Below are 18,673 nucleotides of genomic sequence, written 5' to 3' on the forward strand. Positions count from 1 at the left end.
GGTTCGCTCCAATGGAGGAGCCCTTCCTAATTCCCAAAGGAAATTCTTTAAAACAGAGCGTCTGTTGTCTGGGAGAAAGGAGAGCAGTTAAGGAATGAGGTGGCAGTGCCTGGTCACAGGGAGTCCTGACAGAGCCCGGGACCAAGAAGCTGGGCAGGAGGGCCTACGAGCCCGGTGCCCGGCACCAGCAGGCTAAGCTGCCATCTTTCCAGCGTCCCCGATCTGGGATGGAGGGGTGGATGCCTTGCGAGACCCTGACTTGGGGAGAAGTGGGACTCATTCACCTGCCAGGAGGGGGGTTGGCTTCCTCTTCCCCTTACATCTCATCTCCCATGACGGTTTGTCTTATTTCTCCCAAATGATGAACAGTGGTATTTGTCTGTTTCTGAACTAGCTCACACTGGAGGAGCACCAGAGCAGTGTCTGGCATCCTCTGGGATGGAGCCCCATGTCCGTTCTCTGCTCACGTGATGCGTTCCTGGGTCGTTAGCTTCGATACAGTCACTCCTTTTGGTTGCTCTGTTATTTTGAACACGCTGAGGGTTTTTTGGTTGTTTCTTGTGGGAGGGCTGAAAAATCTCTTGGGGTAAGGATGACTCTCCCAGCCAGCTGGAGTTTTTTCACTCTTTTATTGACTATAATATACATACAGAAAAGGGCACGTATCGTAAGTGAACAGCTTGATGGATTTTCACAAACTGAACACAGCACCCGTGTCAAGGGACGAAACGTGACCAATATGCCCTCCTTCCAGTCACCTCCGCACCCCAAGGGCAACCGCTACCCTGCCTTCTAACAGCAGAGATGCACTTGAGCAGACTGGAGTTCAGCCTTCTCTCACGTGTCAGCCTGACTTGCAGTTGCCCTCCATTTCAGAGTTGGTGGCTCAGCAGGATTGAATTGGGGCTGATTGCAGGGGGTAGGGCTCTGACCCAGCACATCCCAACGCGTACCCAGCTGCTGCTCCAGCCACCCGGGAGGAGCACTGAGGGGCAGGGCTGGCTCCATCCTGGCTGCCAGACGGTCCTCCTGTCTGCAGGGGGCCATCCGGGAGGTTAGCCTGGTGAGTCAGTGTGGAGAGGGGATGGGGCTCGAGTTCTCTTTCCGTGTGCTTCTAGAAGTCCTATCATGTGTTCCTGGAAGCGAGAGGCCCGCAGAGTAGGATGACTCAGCGGCATCTATGTGAAAAGTAGCTGAGGTCTGCGCCCTGGGAAAACCAGCATGTGGCCTTGGGTTGGACTTGCCCCATTTGATGCAGCCTGTATTGTTTGGAAACCATCCTTCCCTCCCCCGCTACCCCCGGCACCTATGCCAGGCTCTCTGTTTACTTGTGTGACTCCAAGCACAAGTGCCAGCTGCCAGCCTGGACCTGTTTGCCTCCTTCACTGGCCCCCACTGACCTGACTCCACATCACGTGTGCTCATTTCACTAATAAAAAACCAGGTTTGCCTCTGCGCTCGCCCGCATGCATGCCATGCATCTTTAGACTCTGCCCTTTGCTTCCTCAGCAAAGAGCTGCTCTAACTGTACGCAGGAGGGACAGAGGGCTGGCCAGCGCTAATGGTCAGGAAGAAGTGCTTCTGGACTGGTCGGTACAGCTGGACAGAAAGGCCCTCCCTTGGGGAGCATCATGTCATGCCTAAGTGGCAGTAAGATTTTCCTCCTACACCTTCTTGACACCGTGTCTCTCTGTTCTCCGTAACTTCCTCGCCCTGCCTAGGGGCGCTGTCCCGCAGACGAAGGGAGCCCTGGGGAGACGTGACTTGTGTCTCCACTCCACCTGGGAAGCCAGTAGAAGAGGTGTGGGGCAAGTTACCTCTGACTCAGGCTAGAAAGGTCTTGGGAACCATCTGGTCAGAGGTTCTCTAACAGAGTGCCTAAGAATCACCTGAAATAGACAGGTTTTTCAGGTTCCCTCCCTCCCCCAGGTCCAGGCTGCGGCTCAGAAATCTGTATATCTGGAAGGCATTCCAGGTGATTCTGATGCAGGTGAGCCCAAGCCATAGCTTGAGGAACACTGATCTGGATAACCCCTTCCCCAGGTCACAGATGGGGAGAAAGCAAGACCCCGAGGGCTCACGTGCTTCCTCCAGACCATATGGAATAAGGTCCAGAACTTGAGTCCCACCTTCGTTCCGTGCCTACACTGCTCCTGTCTCCTCCCACACACTGAACCTGCCCAAGGGGCCCTGATCCCCAGACTGCACGAATTCCTCCTTTGTCAGGTCTCTTGCCCTACCCTTCCCTCTTACTGCCGCCACTGTAAACTGGATGTTAAGATACAGAATGGGGTTTCTTCAAAGGCCAAACACCTTCCGGCCTCCCTCCCATCCTTCCTCTTCCACCACCTACCACCCCCTACTCTCCTTAAAATGCAAATTACCCCCTGCCCCGCCCCTCCATCCATTGGACAAAGTGGGAAGAGCCTGGCCTCCCCCTCCATGCTGCCCCTGATTCTTTTTTTAATTTAGAACAATATTTATTAATGAAATATATTCACCTTAGAGAAGTCCATACAACACTCTCAATAGAATGGAATACTGTTGACACAATGCAATCGTTATAGCTTTAACAACATGTTACCAAAAGATGGACATACATGAAGCTTTTATTTGTGGTAGTGAGGGAAATAGCATTCAACTCCAAAAAATAACGATGAGATACACAGGCGTCGAATTGCCTTCTCATATTAAGAAAACGTGTAGACACAAAACGATTATTATTTTTGAGAGAAGTAAAAATCTATTCCAAGAAAACAATGTATCTTGATAATAATAGTCATAGTCTACTTTTATTGGGTGCTTGCTGTAGAACAAGTATCAATACTGTGCCAGCCCATTTCACATGGATCTCACCATTCGATCCTCACAGTAACCCTGTGGTTGGTACCATTAGTAGAAAGTCTAACATAGGCCTTTAGAACAGCAACAATGCCTTCCTGTTGCACAATGTTAGTGTTTTGGGGGGAAAAAAAAGGCCTGCTGTGTCTCATGTTTTTCTCTCTGTATTTTGGGATAATTTAAAGTATTAGCTAAATGTTGTTGAAAAACATTTTTTTTAGTATTTTGTTTTATTTTGCATGTTTTGGTAAGGCAATCACAGGATAAACATTCAAACTTTACGGACAGTGAAAAGTAACTCTTCCCTCCCAGAGCTGACCCCTAGTCCCTCAGTACTCCTTTCCAGGGGCCATTACTGTTTCGGTTTCTCCTGAATCCTTCTAGAAAAATTCCGTGCAAACACAAAGTTACAGTGTACACACGTGGTGCCACGTATACACACTATACCTGGCTTTTTTCATTTGACCACCTAGCTTGGAGATGGGAGATGGGCCAGCATCCTTACTTACAGACCTGCTGCAGTCTTTTAATACGTGACCCAACCTATCTTTCTGACCTTAGAGTCCATCCCTCCCCTGTAACGACTTCTCTACATGTTTTCCCTCAAATGCCGTCTTGCTCGTTCTTGCCTCCATTCATGTGATACCATCATCAACTTGGCCAATAGCACTTCCTTCCCATCGTACTGAATCCTCCCCATCCTCCAAGGTCCGGTTGAAAACCCTCTTCCTCCAGGAAGCCTTCCTTGACCATCTAGCCCTAGCACTCTCGTCCTCCTCTGAACCATCAGAGTGCTGAATCGTTTACTTGTTATCTGCTATTATTACCTATTATATTCTGCTTGGAATTGTGAGCTTTAAGTAATTCCCATCTACAGACCACAGCCTATGCTTCTAATTACCCACCCACTTAGCAACGTGCCTTGCCCATAATAAGTACGTAAGGGATGTTAGTAGCAGTGGAGCCATGCAATGCTAGAGCCAAAGAGACCTTGGCCTGGAGGTAGCTGGTTGATTAGCTCAGGGACTTTTCTCTGCCTCTCGGGCTAACAAACATCCAAAGGCTAACTAGCAAATCCAAATCAGATCTTTCTCTGGATTCTGCTTCCTCTGTAGTAATCAACTTCCCTGCCTGTCACCCCCCTTCCTGTGCGAGTGAGGCTAGTTCCACCCTCCTGCTCCCCATAACAATGTCTCTTGCACATCCCTCGTTACTCAGTCCCAAACAAGTCATTATTAACATTCCTGCGCTTGCCAGTGGACCCTAGAGCTTGACCCCCATCCCCACTCCAGCTGATGACCAAATTTCCCATTCATTGCAATACATGAGCTAAGCCGATTTCAAGCTGCTTATCTCGAAACCTCTTTGCACACTTGATGTCCCTGTCTCTCCATTTAAGACAAGCATTCCTCTTTCACTAAGGACTGACCATCACTGCTTGGTCCACTGCTTGCTTACAAACACGGCAACGAGAAGTTAATTCTAGACACACTGGCAGCTTAAGTTCTCGGGCCTGAGCCTAACTTTCAGAAAGGAGCCCTTTATTCTTTGTTTACTGTAGAATGAATGTCCTCCAGAGGAGAAGGGCACTCTCCTGCCTAGGGCCCTTGCAGTCTGAAGGTAACCTGGGCATCCTCACCTGGGTGGTTTGCAGGAATCTGAAAGCCTTACACTGTGACTCGCAGTTCAAATGCACAAAGCAGGCTCAGCTCCTTGGAGAAAGAGCTGTCTGAGACCCGTGTGGAGCAAGTCTTTAGAGAGGACGTTGTGCCCTCTTTTAACAATACCAGAACTGCTCTCCCCAACCCCCCCAAATAACCTCTACAGATCAAGAAGTTTCTGACTTTCTCATTAAATAGTCATCTCCTCAAAAAAGTATTTAAGATCTCTACTTACCTATATAGGTCCACTTGGATCCTGCAAAGAAGAAAAAGAAAAAAAGCGAGTAAGTACAACTGAGCTTGAACAAGTTAGAGAAAACATGGCAGATTTTATTTTTAAATGGGTGAAATTGAAAGGAGGTGGATGCCCAGAACTTCAGACTTTTTCAACATGGAGAAAAGGGAATCCTTATGCACTGCTGGTGGGAATGTAAATTGGTGCAGCCACTATGGAAAACAGTATTGATCTACAGGTTGCTCAAAAAAATTAAGAACAGAACTGCCATATGGTCCAGCAATTCCACTCCTGGATATTTATCCAAAGAAAACAAAACACTAATTAGGAAAGATATATGCACCCCTATGTTGATTGCAGCATTATTTACAATAGTCAAGATATGGAAGCAACCCAAGTGACCGTTAATAGGTGAATGGATAAAGAACTGAGATATATATATATATATATTCCATAGAGATATATATATGGAATATTACCCCGCCATAAAAAAGAATTAAATCTTGCCATTTGTGACAACCTGGCTGGACCTAGAGAGTATTATGCTAAGTGAAATAAGTAGAGAAAGACAAATACTGTATGATTTCACGTATATGTGGAATCTAAAAATCCAACCAAATGAGCAAACATAACAAAAGAAACAGAGATACAGAGAATAGGTGGTTTCCAGAGGAGAGGTGCATGGAGGGAGGATAGAAATAGGTGATGGAGAGTAAGAGGTACAAGCTTCCAGTTGCAAAATAAATGAGTCACTGATATGAAATGTACAGTGTGGGGAATATAGTCAATAACTAATATCCTTGGATGGTGACATTTTAATTGTATAGAAAAAAATCACTATGTTGTATAATAGGAGCTAACATAGTGTTGTAGGTCAATATACTTCAAAAACAAACAAACTTACTCATAGAAAAAGAGATCTTATTTGTGGCTACCAGAGGCAGTGGGTGAGGGCAGGGGGAGTTGGATGAAGATGACCAAAAGGTACTAACTTCCAGTCATAAATAAGTACTAGGGATGTGATGTACAACATGCTAAATATAATTAACACGGCTGGACGTTACATATGAAAATGTTAAGAGAGTCCTAAGAGGGGCTTCCCTGGTGGCGCAGTGGTTGAGAGTCCGCCTGCTGATGCAGGGGACACGGGTCCGTGCCCCGGTCCGGGAAGATCCCCCATGCCGTGAAGCGGCTGGGCCCGTGAGCCATGGCCGCTGAGCCTGGGCGTCCGGAGCCTGTGCTCCGCAACGGGAGAGGCCACAACAGTGAGAGGCCCGCGTACCACAAAAAAAAAAAAAAGAGTCCTAAGAGTTCTCATCAGAAGGAAATTTTTTTTTTCTATTTAATTTTGTGCCTATATGAGATGATGGGTGTTCACTAAACTTATTGTGATAATCATTTCATGATATATGTAAGTCACATCATTATACCGTACATATTAAATTTATACAGTGCTGTGTGTCAAGTATATCTCAAACTGTAAGAAAAAAATTCTTTTTAATTAGAAAAAAAAAAAAAACTTTTTCAGAGTCCGTGTCAGAACAACTGCTTCTCAGAGCAGCTGTGCTCCCAGGGGAGACAAAGCACAAGGCAGTGATTTTTTGCAGGGGCCCAGGGGTCAGGGAGGGCGCTTCTTGATCAAAGCCTCCCATATATCTTAGAGAAGCCAAATTTCATCACCTGAATGGGTAATAAAGTCACAAGGCTCAAAACTCAAAAGCCACCAAGAGGTACACAGTGAAAGTGATTCCTGCCACCCGAACTCCCTGCTTCATTAGACTTAGTTTCACCAGCTGATGGGAACACTTGCACAGTGTGACTGCACATACAGGTCTCTGTATTCTGTCCCCCCCGCCTTTTTGCATTGCATCTTGCTTTTTCCCACTTAACAACACAGCCTGGAGAAGAGTTCACCTCAGTACATAAAGAGGAGAAAACTAATCCCCAAAGGAAAGTTTTTCTTTGAGGAAGCTGCCACCCTCATCTGAGTTAGAATTCCAGGGGCAGTGGCAATGTGGAGGAGAGGTCCTGCCGGGAATATAATGAAAGTCACCTATCACTTCCCACTCCACACCCTTCACTCATAAACGTCCTTTGTGCTGACAGCAAAACATAGTTTTAAGAAGTCATTGCATAGTACACCTGAAACGAACACAACATTGTTTAATCAGCTATGCTCCAATATAAAATAAATTTTTTTTTAAAAGTCGTTGCATAAATAACCAACAAGGACCTACTGTATAGCACAGGGAACTATATGCACGGAACCATCTTGTAATAACCTATAAGGGAAAAGAATCTGAAAAAGAATATATAGATATATGTATAACTGAATCACTTTGCTGTATACCTGAAACTGACCATATTGTACATTAACTATACTTCAGTTTTTAAAAAGTCGTTGCAGAGCTGTGCTCTCATTACCCGCTGGTACACCTCCCTCTTCATCTCCAGGAGGAGCCTGAGACCCCAAACTGAGACTCAGGGTGTCTCGGGACACATCACAACGAGGGGACTGTTCAACTCCTCTGTCCCTCTCTCCCAGCTTCTCCCAGTGCCTCTGAGATTCTCGGCCCACCAGGGTACTGATGCAAGAGGAAGACTCACATCTCCTTTCTCTCTTGGGAATGATTTGCAGTAAAACTTACCTGACCAACCATCTGGTAGTCACTTATCACAACTGGGCATTTCCTACTCAAGCCAATGGTGGTTTTGAAAAGCGAAAAGAGGATTTTGTTTGTTTTTTCTTTGTAAGCTGGTTTAATGTCCTGTTTTTTGTTGTTGTTGTTCTGTTTCATTTCTTTGCCTCGGTCTTTTTAATTTTCAAATTCAATTGGCAATTTTTCAGATTACACGTGTACATGGTTTAAAGAGTCAGATGGTTCTATAAGGCTTTTAATAAAAATATTGGTCCCCCGACATTCCCTAGTCACTTTCCTGCTCCCTATGGCAACCACTGTGAATTCTTTTAAAATGATTCTCTTGGCATTATCTCATCTCTATAAAACATGCCCATGTTGTGCCTTCATGATTTGCTTTGGTTTAGGCATTATTTGTTGACATCCCACTTTGGAAGAGATGGATTGAGGGCTCTTTCACATACCTGCAACCCGACACCTCGTTTTATAGATGAGAAAATGAAAGTCCACAAGGAGAAGCGGAAGATCAGTGCCTGCTAAGAAGCATATCTCCACATTTCCCATCACTTCCCACGAACTTAGAGGATCTTTGAGTCTCCTTCCCAATCTTTGGGGTAGAGGGGGGAGTCCAGACCCCTTAGAGTGTTTGATCAGTACTATGGACCTTTCCTCACTAAAAATGCCCACTAACACAACATGGTAAAGCAACCATACGCCAATAAAAATTAATTTTTAAAATGCCCGTAAGCTTGGACACAAAATTTCATGTACAGTTAACTTAAGGAGGTCCATAGAACCATGTTAGGTGTTTTTTTGTTTGTTTTGTTTACTGTAAGCTTCTTTGCCATAAACATCTTCGCTGCTGCATAATTAATTGGCATGAAGACAATTTTTCTGTGAAAGATCAAATAACTAGTTGAAAGTTTTGGTTTGACAGTTTGGTTTCCACTGGTTGAAGTGCATTAGCGTTTCTTGCAGTCAGTGCAGTGATGTTATTGATGTCTTTATCCAGCTGACCGATGACGATCATCTGCCCCAAGAGTTGGTTTCTCATTTTGAAACACACTACATTGGAGGAGAAAGAGGCAGAAGGCCTCGAAGGTGCAGAGTTGAGCCAACATTTCCCACAGAACTTTGAAACATCTGTCACTAGAGATGTGACAAGATGCCAAGAATACACCACAGGGTAGAGGCTTTCACAGTGCAACACAAAGCTCAGGTACAAACATGCATCCCTGTATTTGGAAACTGATACCACTCTCAATGAAGGAAGAAATGTTAGCGAGAACGAAAAAGTGCACTGCCGAATGAGGAGATGAATCAACAAACCAAAAAGAAAAAGAAAGAAAGAAAGAAAAAGGTATAAAATACTATGAATGAAAGACTTGGAAGACAAATACTTAGGTACAACCCACAAAATAAAGTCAGTTATTTGCACAGTAGTGCCATGAATCTACACACGTTTTAAATGTATTCAAATATTTTGTATTTTGCAATAAAGTCTTTTAAATTGTTAATTATTTATGTTTCACTGTGTCCTTTTTTAAAAAAATTTTTATTGGAGTTTAGTTGATTTACAATGTGTTAGTTTCCGGTGTACAGCAAAGTGAATCAGTTATACATACACATATGCACTCTTTTTTAGATTCTTTTCCCGTATAGTTCATTACAGAGTATTGAATAGAGTTCCCTTTGCTATACAGCAGGTCCTTATTAGTCATCTATTTTATATATAGTAGTGTGTATTATGTTAATCGCAATCTCCCAATTTTTCCCTCCCCTCTCCTTTACCCCCAGTAACCATAAGTTTGTTTTCTACATCTGTGACTCTGTTTCTGTTCATTATGTCCCTCTTGATATCCCTCTTTTACTTTTATTTTATTTTCTACAGCAAAATTGCCTTATGGGTCAATTAGTTACGCAGCGAAAGTGCTTGCGGCAAAGATACTTACAGGCGAAAGTACACAGGGCCCCACAGACCCCCTGAAACTCGCTATGGACCGGATGGGAGTTAATAGTCCCCAGATTAACCTCCTCTGAATTAACAATTGGATGAAGACATCCAGAACTGTGGGGAACCCAAACTTGTATGTGACCCCCAAGTTTACTGCTAGCCTTTTACTGAAACAGTAGTGAAAAGGAACAAAACAGCCTGGCTTTGGAACCAAGCTACAGAAGACTTCAAACCTCTTTTCTGAACATTTCCCCTCAGCGTTCTGTTTGAGGGCTTCTGTTAAAATAGAATCATGGATTTCAGAGGCAGAGGAAGCCAGGTGATTGCCACTTAGCCAGGCAGAGCACTTGGAGGCCCAGGTTGTGAAACCCCACAAAGAACGGGGAAGTTTGTCCTCACTGCTTCCCTGAGAGACATAGGCCACTCGGTGATCCTGGAGGCCACCAGGAAGAACATCTGCTACCTCTGAGCAGTCCTGCCTTGGCCAGAAATTTTAATTGCACCTGCACCAAAATCAAATCATGGCCTTAATAACCTGCCTCTTCTGCTACTTTCCCCAAAGCTTGCTAAGCTGCGGTTTCCATGTTGTTGCAGCTCTCATCCTCAGATGAGGTATCAGCATAATACTCTGGTAGGCTCAGGGCCCAGTGTGATCGAGTGCATCAGGGAGTGTAAGGGCTCAGGTGGTGACACAGGACTGGGCAGTTGTTCTTAAAAAGCAGCAGCATCAGAGCAATCTTTCCTGCCCTCCTTTCTCTGAGCGAACCTGCTTGGCCCTCAGGACTTGGTGCTTTGGGTATAAAGGGCTGTGCCTGGAGGGGCTCAGAAGCTGGAGTCCGGGGAGGAGAAGCACGGTAAAATGAAGGGGAGGGTGGGCTGAGTCAGGGGTTCTCATTGGATGAAGGTCAGGGCCCAGCCTGGTTCATTCAGTTCAGCCAGAACTGAAGGCAGGAAGATTTTATAAAGGAAGTGTGCCCCTTTGCTTTTTGGAAATGTCCCCTCCTGGTTTCCCACCTTTAGCTTTAGGGGCAGGGGTCTTCACAGAATTAAACTGACCCCACAGGCAGGCCAGGCAAAGGCCCCTGCGGTTACACCTCAGTAGCTTCCCGAGAGCACTGTTCCCTTTCCAAGAAGGTTATCTGTTCCATCCGGAGCCTTGGGAGGCCCGGCTGGATGCCTGTTAGAACCTGCAGACCCAGCTTATACTGGGCAAGGAGAATGTCCTGGGTGCCTTCGGAGAAAACGATGTTTACAGAGATTCGGGTCAGGGGTTCAGGGCCCTGCCTGCTTCCTGTCCTGGGTGCTAGCACCCACGTCCACGCAGCCCAAGGCTGCCCAGCTCTCCACACCAGGCTCAGGCAAAGCAGGCTCTGCAGAGTTCATAGAAATGTTCCCCTCCAGCAGCTGAGAATTCCTAGGTTATGTCTGGAAGATGCAAGGCTTCACCTTATTATGCCCCTTCCCTCCCTAACCCTGATGTTCCCCGGTGCCAACAGCTGGGAGTTTAAGTGCCCCAGGCGGAGGGCGGACCACACTCTCCCCCTGTTGCCCAGCTTAACCCCGCTCCACCCTGAAACCTTGGGTTTAATACTGACACTTTACACCTCAGCGAGTTTTGCTTTGACCTTGTCCCTGGAGACAATTAAAAAGCCAAGAAACCTGCCTGAGGCATAACAGAATTTTAAAAGCTGTGTTCTTAGAATCAAGGGGTAAGCAGGCTGCCTCCTCAGTGTGGGGTGAAAGTAAATTTTTTACTGAAAACTTTCCCCAGCCCGACTGGGAGAAGGGGGAAGGGAGAAGAGCGCGGGGGAGAGGAGGGTATGGGAGGTCAGAGAAGCAGAGGGGGGAGGATGAGCTGCCCCCAGCGTGAGGGGAGTAACAGGCTTTCAGGAAAGAGGGCCGGTAAAGGGCTTCTGTCTCGTCCTGGAGCAGCTTGGAGCGATTTCAAGTCAATCAAACTTTGGGTCTCAGGGCAGCTTTCTTCAGAGGGGAATCTGTGTCAAAGTTTGCAGTTTTATAAATTAATTTCCACTTTTCTGTAACTACTTTCTTCCACCCACCTTCTGCCCCACCAGATGAGGAAGATACTACCCAGCCTTTCATGCCAGCTGGTGGACTCGAACTGAATTAAGAAGAATGGCAAAGCTGCTGACAGCCAGGCTCCCCCCCCCCCCCCGCCTCCCCTTGCCCTGCCCCATGGGCACCGTGACCTCTGAGGGGAGGGGGCTCCAGCTTCCATGCCGCTGAGCGGGACCAATTTCCCACTGCCACCACCCAGCCAGGGAGGGTGGATCGTCCGCCATTCTAGTCACTTTGGGCCCTTCTGTAAGTGTTTCAACCAAGCCTGGGTCCACGAATGGTCACAGCTACAGATGTCCGTACAACTTGGGACAAACTGTCAAGGGCAGGAGCCACCACCCGTTACTCGGGAAGTTTCCATAAGTCACCCTCTACTCCCCCAGAAAAGCGCTCACCCAGCTGTGGAGAGGCAGGCAAAAGCCCTGACCTTGGCTGCTCTCTGCAACTCACTGCCCAGACCTAAGCCTACCGATGAGGCCCCTCCATCTCCTTCTGCTACTGGCTGGGCACCACCAGCCTCCAGCCCTTCAGGGTTCAAAGCCCTAATTACACTCAGAAATAAGCTGTGTGTGCTCGTCTGAGGGCACGCACACACACACGCGTACCAGAAGTAGAGCCCTTCTGGAGAAAAATAATGATTAAGGATGGGAGGCATCATTCCTTTGACTTGGAGGTGAAACAGTGGTAAAGAGCCTCTCATCCAAAGAAAAGCACCCACCACTGAGCAAACCCTCCCTGGTAAAGAGGCTGCCCAGAACACCCCGGTCACTCCACCATGTGCACGTGGATCGAGGCACAATATTTGAAATCCCGGTTCTGTTTCTCCTCCCCGGTTAGCAAATTCCCAAACCACCTCTCCAGAGCGGGAGTGCTCCGAGAACACACAAACATATTTTAATGCGAAGACGACGTGCGCCCTGGCAACCGGAGCCGATCCTGCATTCCACAGGAAAACGAAGCATCCTTTGTAAAAATGTGCTATTTTGAGACCATGCAGGTCCTTCCCCTCTCCCCCCAGATGATTTTTATCATTAACGAGCCCCGTGGAAATCCTTCTGCCCAGGTGTGGCTGATCGCTCGGGATTGTTAGGAAAGAAGAAACTTTACCGTTGTGTGGGGTTGGGTTAGAAGGCTGTTCCTTTAAGACCACGAGTAGGAGGACGGCAGCCGCGTGCAGGCTGCGGAGGGGCATCTTCTGGCGGCTGCTCGGGACAGGAGGCGGGCGCGGGCTGCCGGCAGCTGGGCTTCTCTCTCTCTGGCTCCGGCGCTGGGGCCGGCGGGGCGCGCACCGGGAGCTCGTGCGTGCAGCCGGGGCGCCAAGGGCGAGCACGTCAGTTCTTTGGGCTCCCGGCTCCCCGCGGGCTGCTTTTATGGAGAGACTCAGTCCTAAACGCATGATGTCACCGGGTGGAGGGTGGCGGGAGAACGCCCTGCCTACGGGAGGTCTGGCGCCCCAGTTCCAAGGTGAGTTGTTACCCTGACTTCAGCAGCTTTCCGCGGGACAGCGGCTCGGGCGCTCCCCGGAGCCGGGGCTGACCTGGGAACCCACTTCTCCGTGGGAGCCGCGGGCAGGCGTGGGGGAGATCCGCCTGCCTTGGCCCGGTCGGGAGGGGGTGCGTCTAGGGACTCGCTTCAGTGGCCACGCCCTTGGTCTGTCATTGCCCTTACTGAGAAGCCCCCTTAGTACAATGCCATCTGGGCAGGAGCCTCCTCTGGGCCCCAATCGTGTGCCTGCCTGGACTGGGCACACTTTAGGGACTGGACGACACAGGTGGGGTTTGGTGAGGGCTGCATTCAAATTATGAATTTCTGTGGACGGCACAGTGGGTCCTGATAAGGTCTTACCTTTGAAAATTTAGACGCCAAGAAATTAACAGGTAAATAGCACAGTGGGGATACAGTGTGAAATAGAAGCAGATATACAGATAAATAGACTAAACAGCTTTACTAAGCAATTAGACTTTGCTCTCATAACAGGTAAGTAGGCAAGGCTCATACTAGTTCATGATATCAATAGTTCTTTAGGAAGCTGGGAGGGGGGCGTCCCTTCTCTGGGGTAGCGGTGAAAGAAAGGGACTTAACGTTATTTACTGAGGACCTACTCAGTGTAAGGCTCTGTACCAGGTGTTTTGCATCTTGGCTTAGATCGGTGTCTGAGTTCTGTTTTCAGTGCAGATTGTCATCACCTGTTGCTCGTTTCTGCCCACTTTCCTCACGTGTCTGTATTCCTTTAAATATATGCATACATCTAGTCATATACTTGCGGTTCTGACCCTCTTCGTATTTAGTCCATGTTCAGTTGTTAAGTCAAAGGTCTTACTAACTTGCTGCCCCCAATGCTCACTAAACCTTCCTGCTGCTGTTACTGCCGCACGCTGTTCCCCCCACTACCCTTGTCATTTGTGCTTCTGGCTTCCCTGGGTCCTCTGAACGTGTCTGCCCTGCTCCCCATGCTGGGCTCTGTCTCCTTCCTGCTCTGTGACCCTGCCTATTCTCTTGGCTCCCTGCTGCCTACAGATATGGCTCAGATCACATGGTCTGCTGAAGGGTGCCCACCCCCAGCCCTGGTATATGACCTTTGGTTTTGTTACCTGGACCAGCCTGCCTTCTTCTCTTGACCACAGCGGCCTGACCAGCCCACACCTCTCTGGTCTCTGCTGATCCTCAGCCTAAGTGGACTCTCAGGCTGGCCTCAGTGACCAGAGAAGCTGCTTGTCCGTGGTAGTTTCGGAGGGATAGAGCAGCTTGTCTGCTGAAAGTCTCCAGGAAGCACATGCCACCCACATTTCAAGGGGTGCTACTGTGCTGTCCCTATCCTCTCAGCTATCGTTTGGGTTAATAAAGGGCTTTGAAGTCTTTTTAAGGAAGTAGTTACAAAGACAATCTTGTTACAAGCGCTTTCAGAGGATGGGTAGACTTAAGGAGGACCTTTTCTGCCTGTAACTCTTGATCAAGAGCCACACACACCTCTGGGTGGTGAGTGATCATTTCACTGTGGTTCTTGAAACATTCACGTCTCTGATTTGTCATCAAGGTCTTTAGATGAAATGTACTAGAGGAACACAGCGGTTGGGGAGGAGCTACTGCAGGTTCAGAAATGCACACCGTGGAGGTGAAATCACTCACCCCACATTTCACCACTTGTTCAAGGGAAACTGGGCTGGGCACACATTCTGTTACTCCCACCCTGTTCTGTCTGGCTAAACAGTAAGTCCAATTTCTCCTCGAGCAGGAACCTCTAAGCGTTCCCCAACGATTCCCCAGAGACAGAGAAGTCTAAAAAGGGGATGGATTTAATAGAATTTTGTGAACTGGGTTTGATGGAGAGAAAGGAGAGGGTTGGGTTGTTTACTGCATAACTAGATCAAAGACCCGGTTAATTAGTAAAGAATGGATAGCAATCAAAAGAGAATTGAGAATGTAAGTGGAGACCCAATTGTCCTAAGTGCTTAAGTTGTTTTCTTCTAGTTTTATTGAGATACGATTGATAACATAGCACTGTATAAGTTTAGGGTGTACAGCATAATGATTTGACTTACACCCCTCATGAAATGATTTCCACAGTAAGTTCAGTGAACACCCATTATCTGGTATACATACAAAATAAAAGGAAAAGAAGAAATTGGTTTTCCCTTGCGATGAGAACTCTTAAGATTTGCTACAGCAACTTTCCTGTATAACTTCCAGCGGTGTTAATCGTATTTATCACGTTGTACGTTACATCCCTAGTATTTATTTGTCTTATAACTGGAAGTTTGTACCTTTTGACCGCCTGCATCCAATTCTCCCACTGCCCCCACCTCTGATAACCAGAAATCTGATCTCTTTTTCTGTGAGTTTGTCTGTTTGAAGTATAATTGACCTACAAGAGTGATTTTTTTTTTTTGATCCTAGGGTGTCAGAGGGGGGAAAAAATCCCACAGAAATGAATGGAATGACCCAACTTCTAAAACATTGAAGCTGAATACCAAGCCTCCCCGTCCCACTCCCCAGCAAGCAGCACAGACCTCACCCGCTTAAGACCCCAACTCTGGGAACCCTCCCTGCCAGAGGCTTCCTGAGGCCTGTGTAACTGAACATGTTTGGATTTGCCTTGCCATCAGCAGGTGAGGCTGTTGTCAGCTAATAAATAGCTCATTACTCAATGGATTAAGGTAGAAAGTGGACCTTCAGCGCTCAAAAGATGGTACCAGGCCAACAAATGACACGCCCAGATGGAAGGCCCCAGGGAGGAGAGCTTCTCTAAAATGTTGCCATCTGGATCAACTGGAGGGTGAGGCTGATGAGTCAAAGGGCAGAGGAGTGTGGAGGAAAGGAACACCGGATGTGGTGTCAGGAGGTCTCGACGGAAGTGCCTGCCCCACCACTTGCTGGATGGCCTTGACAGTGATGCAGCCTCTCTGAACTTCGGTATCCTCGTCGTCTCTAAAATTGTCATCCCGGCCACTGGGGCATTGAGAGAATTGATATATGGCTGGAACGAGATAAGGTGAGTGGAAACTTTTCATTCATTCATTCGCCATCTATGTGCTAGGAACTGTGCTAGGCATAGAGCTTGCTCTTGGAGAGTGTGTAAACATAAAACAATCTCATACATAACCATGTAATTATGATTGTTATAAGCTTGATGGAAGGTTGATGTATAACCAGAAGGGGCGCACTCTGTCCTGGGGCTTTGAGGGAAGACATCTTCAGTGTAAGGGTTAGATTTTATGACTTCCTAAAACCTTTGAAATGCACACCTAATACCAGGCTCTTCTTTCTCAAAGCTGATGCCGTCTGGCAGTATTTGCCCTTTACACAAGCTAATCGTTGGCCTTTCAGGCATAAGGGTTAGAGTATAGAGATTTTTATTTCTTAAGGTAAGAATTAACTCTTCAGATAGTATCACTCAATTGGAAATGCAGCTTTTTTTTTTTTTTTTTTTTTTTTTTTTTTTTTGCGGTACGCGGGCCTCTCACTGCTGTGGCCTCTCCCGTTGCGGAGCGCAGGCTCCGGACACGCAGGCTCAGCGGCCATGGCTCACGGGCCCAGCCGCTCCGCGGCATGTGGGATCCTCCCGGACCGGGGCACGAACCCGTGTCCCCTGCATCGGCAGGCGGACTCCCAACCACTGCACCACCAGGGAAGCCCGGGAATGCAGCTTTTGATGGGGCAAAGGAAAGGGCTGGTGGGAAGAGAACTAACATGTATTGAGTGCCTGCTATTTGCCAGACACTGAACTTGGCACTTTATTCTTACAACAACCTGTGGGGATGAGTGTTACATTTGCCACTTTACGGATGAGGCACCTGAGGCTTGGAAAAGAGAAATACCTTCCTTGCACAGGTTCACGAGGCTGAGTAGCAGAGACTGAATTGTCAACTAGATAATTCTCTGTCTCCAAGACCCAGGCAAGCTCTTTCCATGGCCACCCTAACAAATGCCTCAAACGGGGACGTTGTGTTTCCGGAGCCCTCTGAGATGTGGATTCTCCAGTTTTCCAGATGCTGTGATTGTTTTTGTTGATCCGGGGCACAGTGTACCACTTCTGGCAATCACATAATGCTCCACGTGGGACATGGCTGTGTCCTTCTCCCAGAGCGCCACGGGGAGGGGGTGCTGAGGGCCCCTGCACTCCGCTCACTGCGCAGAGCATCTGCCCAAATGGGATACGAAGAACCTGACACCACAGAGCTTTGATTTGATATGTTCTCCAGCAAAGGAGAATATGAGCCCAACCACGGAGTTCTTTGTTATATTAATGAGCTCTGCTTTGACTGGTGTGGGGTGGAGGGTGGCGTATGGAGGGAAGGTGGGGGAGAGGGAAGGAAGAAGGAAGGAAAAGACCAAGGGGTTTCCTATGCCTGGGCGGTGACTGAGGGAACCCCTAGGCCAAGACGTGCATGGACCCCTTGATCCCTGTGTGAAAGTCTAGGTCTTTGAAAAAATACAGTCACTTTTGTCTCTTTCTTCACATCTGCTTCTTCACTTCTGCAGCTGTGGCTCAGAGTCATAACCTCTGTGTGAACCCTAGCTACCGTGCTCAATTTCAGACAGGATCAGGTGGAGGGCAATGTGACCCACAGGAAAGAAGGCCAGACTTGTGGCTCTGCCAGGAACCAGCTCTGGGCCCTTAGCAAGTCTCTGGCCCAGCGTATGCATCAGTTTTCTGATCTGTTCGTTGAAATAAGAATGTCTAACCCCACCCGGGGTTGTGAGTGTAGGATGAGACCGTATATGGGAAAGTACTTTGGAAAACAAAAGCACTTGACATACACAAGATGCTCCTGAGAGAGGGCTTGAAACAAAAGAAAGATGTCTTGATCTCAGTCTTGGTTTACTAACTCAAGAAAATGAAATCTGGATTCCAACCAGGGACCGTAAGTTCTTACCCAGCCCCTGCTACCAGTTTCCATGGTAACTTGTGACTCTGGTCTAATTACTTGTCCACGGACTCCAACTGCTTCTTCTGTCGAGTAGGGAATGATGGCTTGTCACCGGGACTTTTATAAAGCCCTCTTCATGATTGATTAAAAATGACAATAAATCAAAATCCTATGCACGGGGAAAGTTAGCATTTTAAGTGAAAATAAACCTGGGTGCCATTATGTGTTATCTCTTTCCAGGTAAATTATTCTGAAAACCATGGTTAGCTGACACCAAGACTGCTTAGGAGATATCATTAGACTATAATAGCTTAAGGTTTCTCATATCCATCTATCCTTTCACACCTGCTGGTTGGATCTACTCTCCTCTAACCTCAGAGGTTTGGTCCAGATCCTGTTCTCCTTGTTCTCAGTCTGAAGCACTGTCCTCTCTCAACCCTGTGTTTTAAACCATAGTGCGGTCACAGACCACATTGCAGCAAGCTCACAGGTGCCAACCTAAAGCAAATAGTCTTCATATCGATTCTGACAACTTCCACCAATGGTTAGGGAGGCCAAATAGTAGAGGGGAAAGAGCTTTGGCATCATATGAAACTGGACTTCGCAACTCAGCTCCACCACTCACTTCCTGTGTGACCTTGAGCAAGTCACCTAACCTCTCTGAGTCTCAGTTTCCTACTTTGTAAAGAGATGAAAGCCATAGAGTAAGTATACTGCAAAGAGGAGAGGGGAGGAATAAATGTAATGAGCTAGGCATGTGAAGAGCTTAGCGCAGTGGCTCATAATAAGCACTATGTAAATGTAGTTCTCTGCTGTAGAAAGGTCTTGATTGGCTGAAGGGGGACTGTTTCACCCCATAGTTCCTAGTTCGGGCAACCCCACCAGCCTCCCTGGTT

The 18,673-nt window shown here is 47.4% G+C and overlaps 3 protein-coding genes across 4 annotated transcripts in view; 2 read left to right on the forward strand and 1 right to left on the reverse strand.

Annotated features, from left to right (window-relative positions):
* Nucleotides 1-8,871, forward strand: part of APH1B (aph-1 homolog B, gamma-secretase subunit) — a 107,708-nt gene extending 98,837 nt beyond the window's left edge. The window contains exon 7 of the mRNA XM_060151484.1: nucleotides 7,784-8,871. The gene's annotated coding sequence lies outside the window, so the exon portion shown is untranslated. The remainder of the gene's footprint in view (nucleotides 1-7,783) is intronic.
* The window catches only part of CA12 (carbonic anhydrase 12), a 60,437-nt gene extending 47,556 nt beyond the window's left edge, over nucleotides 1-12,881 (reverse strand). The window contains exons 1-2 of one of the 2 annotated variants that reach the window (XM_060151469.1): nucleotides 12,517-12,881; nucleotides 4,738-4,758 (exon numbers count right to left, since the gene is read on the reverse strand). In XM_060151469.1, the coding sequence (XP_060007452.1) occupies nucleotides 4,738-4,758; nucleotides 12,517-12,805 (310 nt within the window). In that variant the 5' untranslated portion in view covers nucleotides 12,806-12,881. The remainder of the gene's footprint in view (nucleotides 1-4,737; nucleotides 4,759-12,516) is intronic. The other variant, XM_060151460.1, reaches the window with a different exon arrangement.
* Nucleotides 12,882-15,303: 2,422 nt separating this feature from the next.
* Nucleotides 15,304-18,673, forward strand: part of USP3 (ubiquitin specific peptidase 3) — a 214,584-nt gene continuing 211,214 nt past the window's right edge. Inside the window, exon 1 of the mRNA XM_060151443.1 lies at nucleotides 15,304-15,898. The gene's annotated coding sequence lies outside the window, so the exon portion shown is untranslated. The remainder of the gene's footprint in view (nucleotides 15,899-18,673) is intronic.

This window comes from Lagenorhynchus albirostris, chromosome 1 (assembly GCF_949774975.1).
Source record: "Lagenorhynchus albirostris chromosome 1, mLagAlb1.1, whole genome shotgun sequence".
NCBI classification, from domain to species: Eukaryota; Metazoa; Chordata; class Mammalia; order Artiodactyla; family Delphinidae; genus Lagenorhynchus; species Lagenorhynchus albirostris.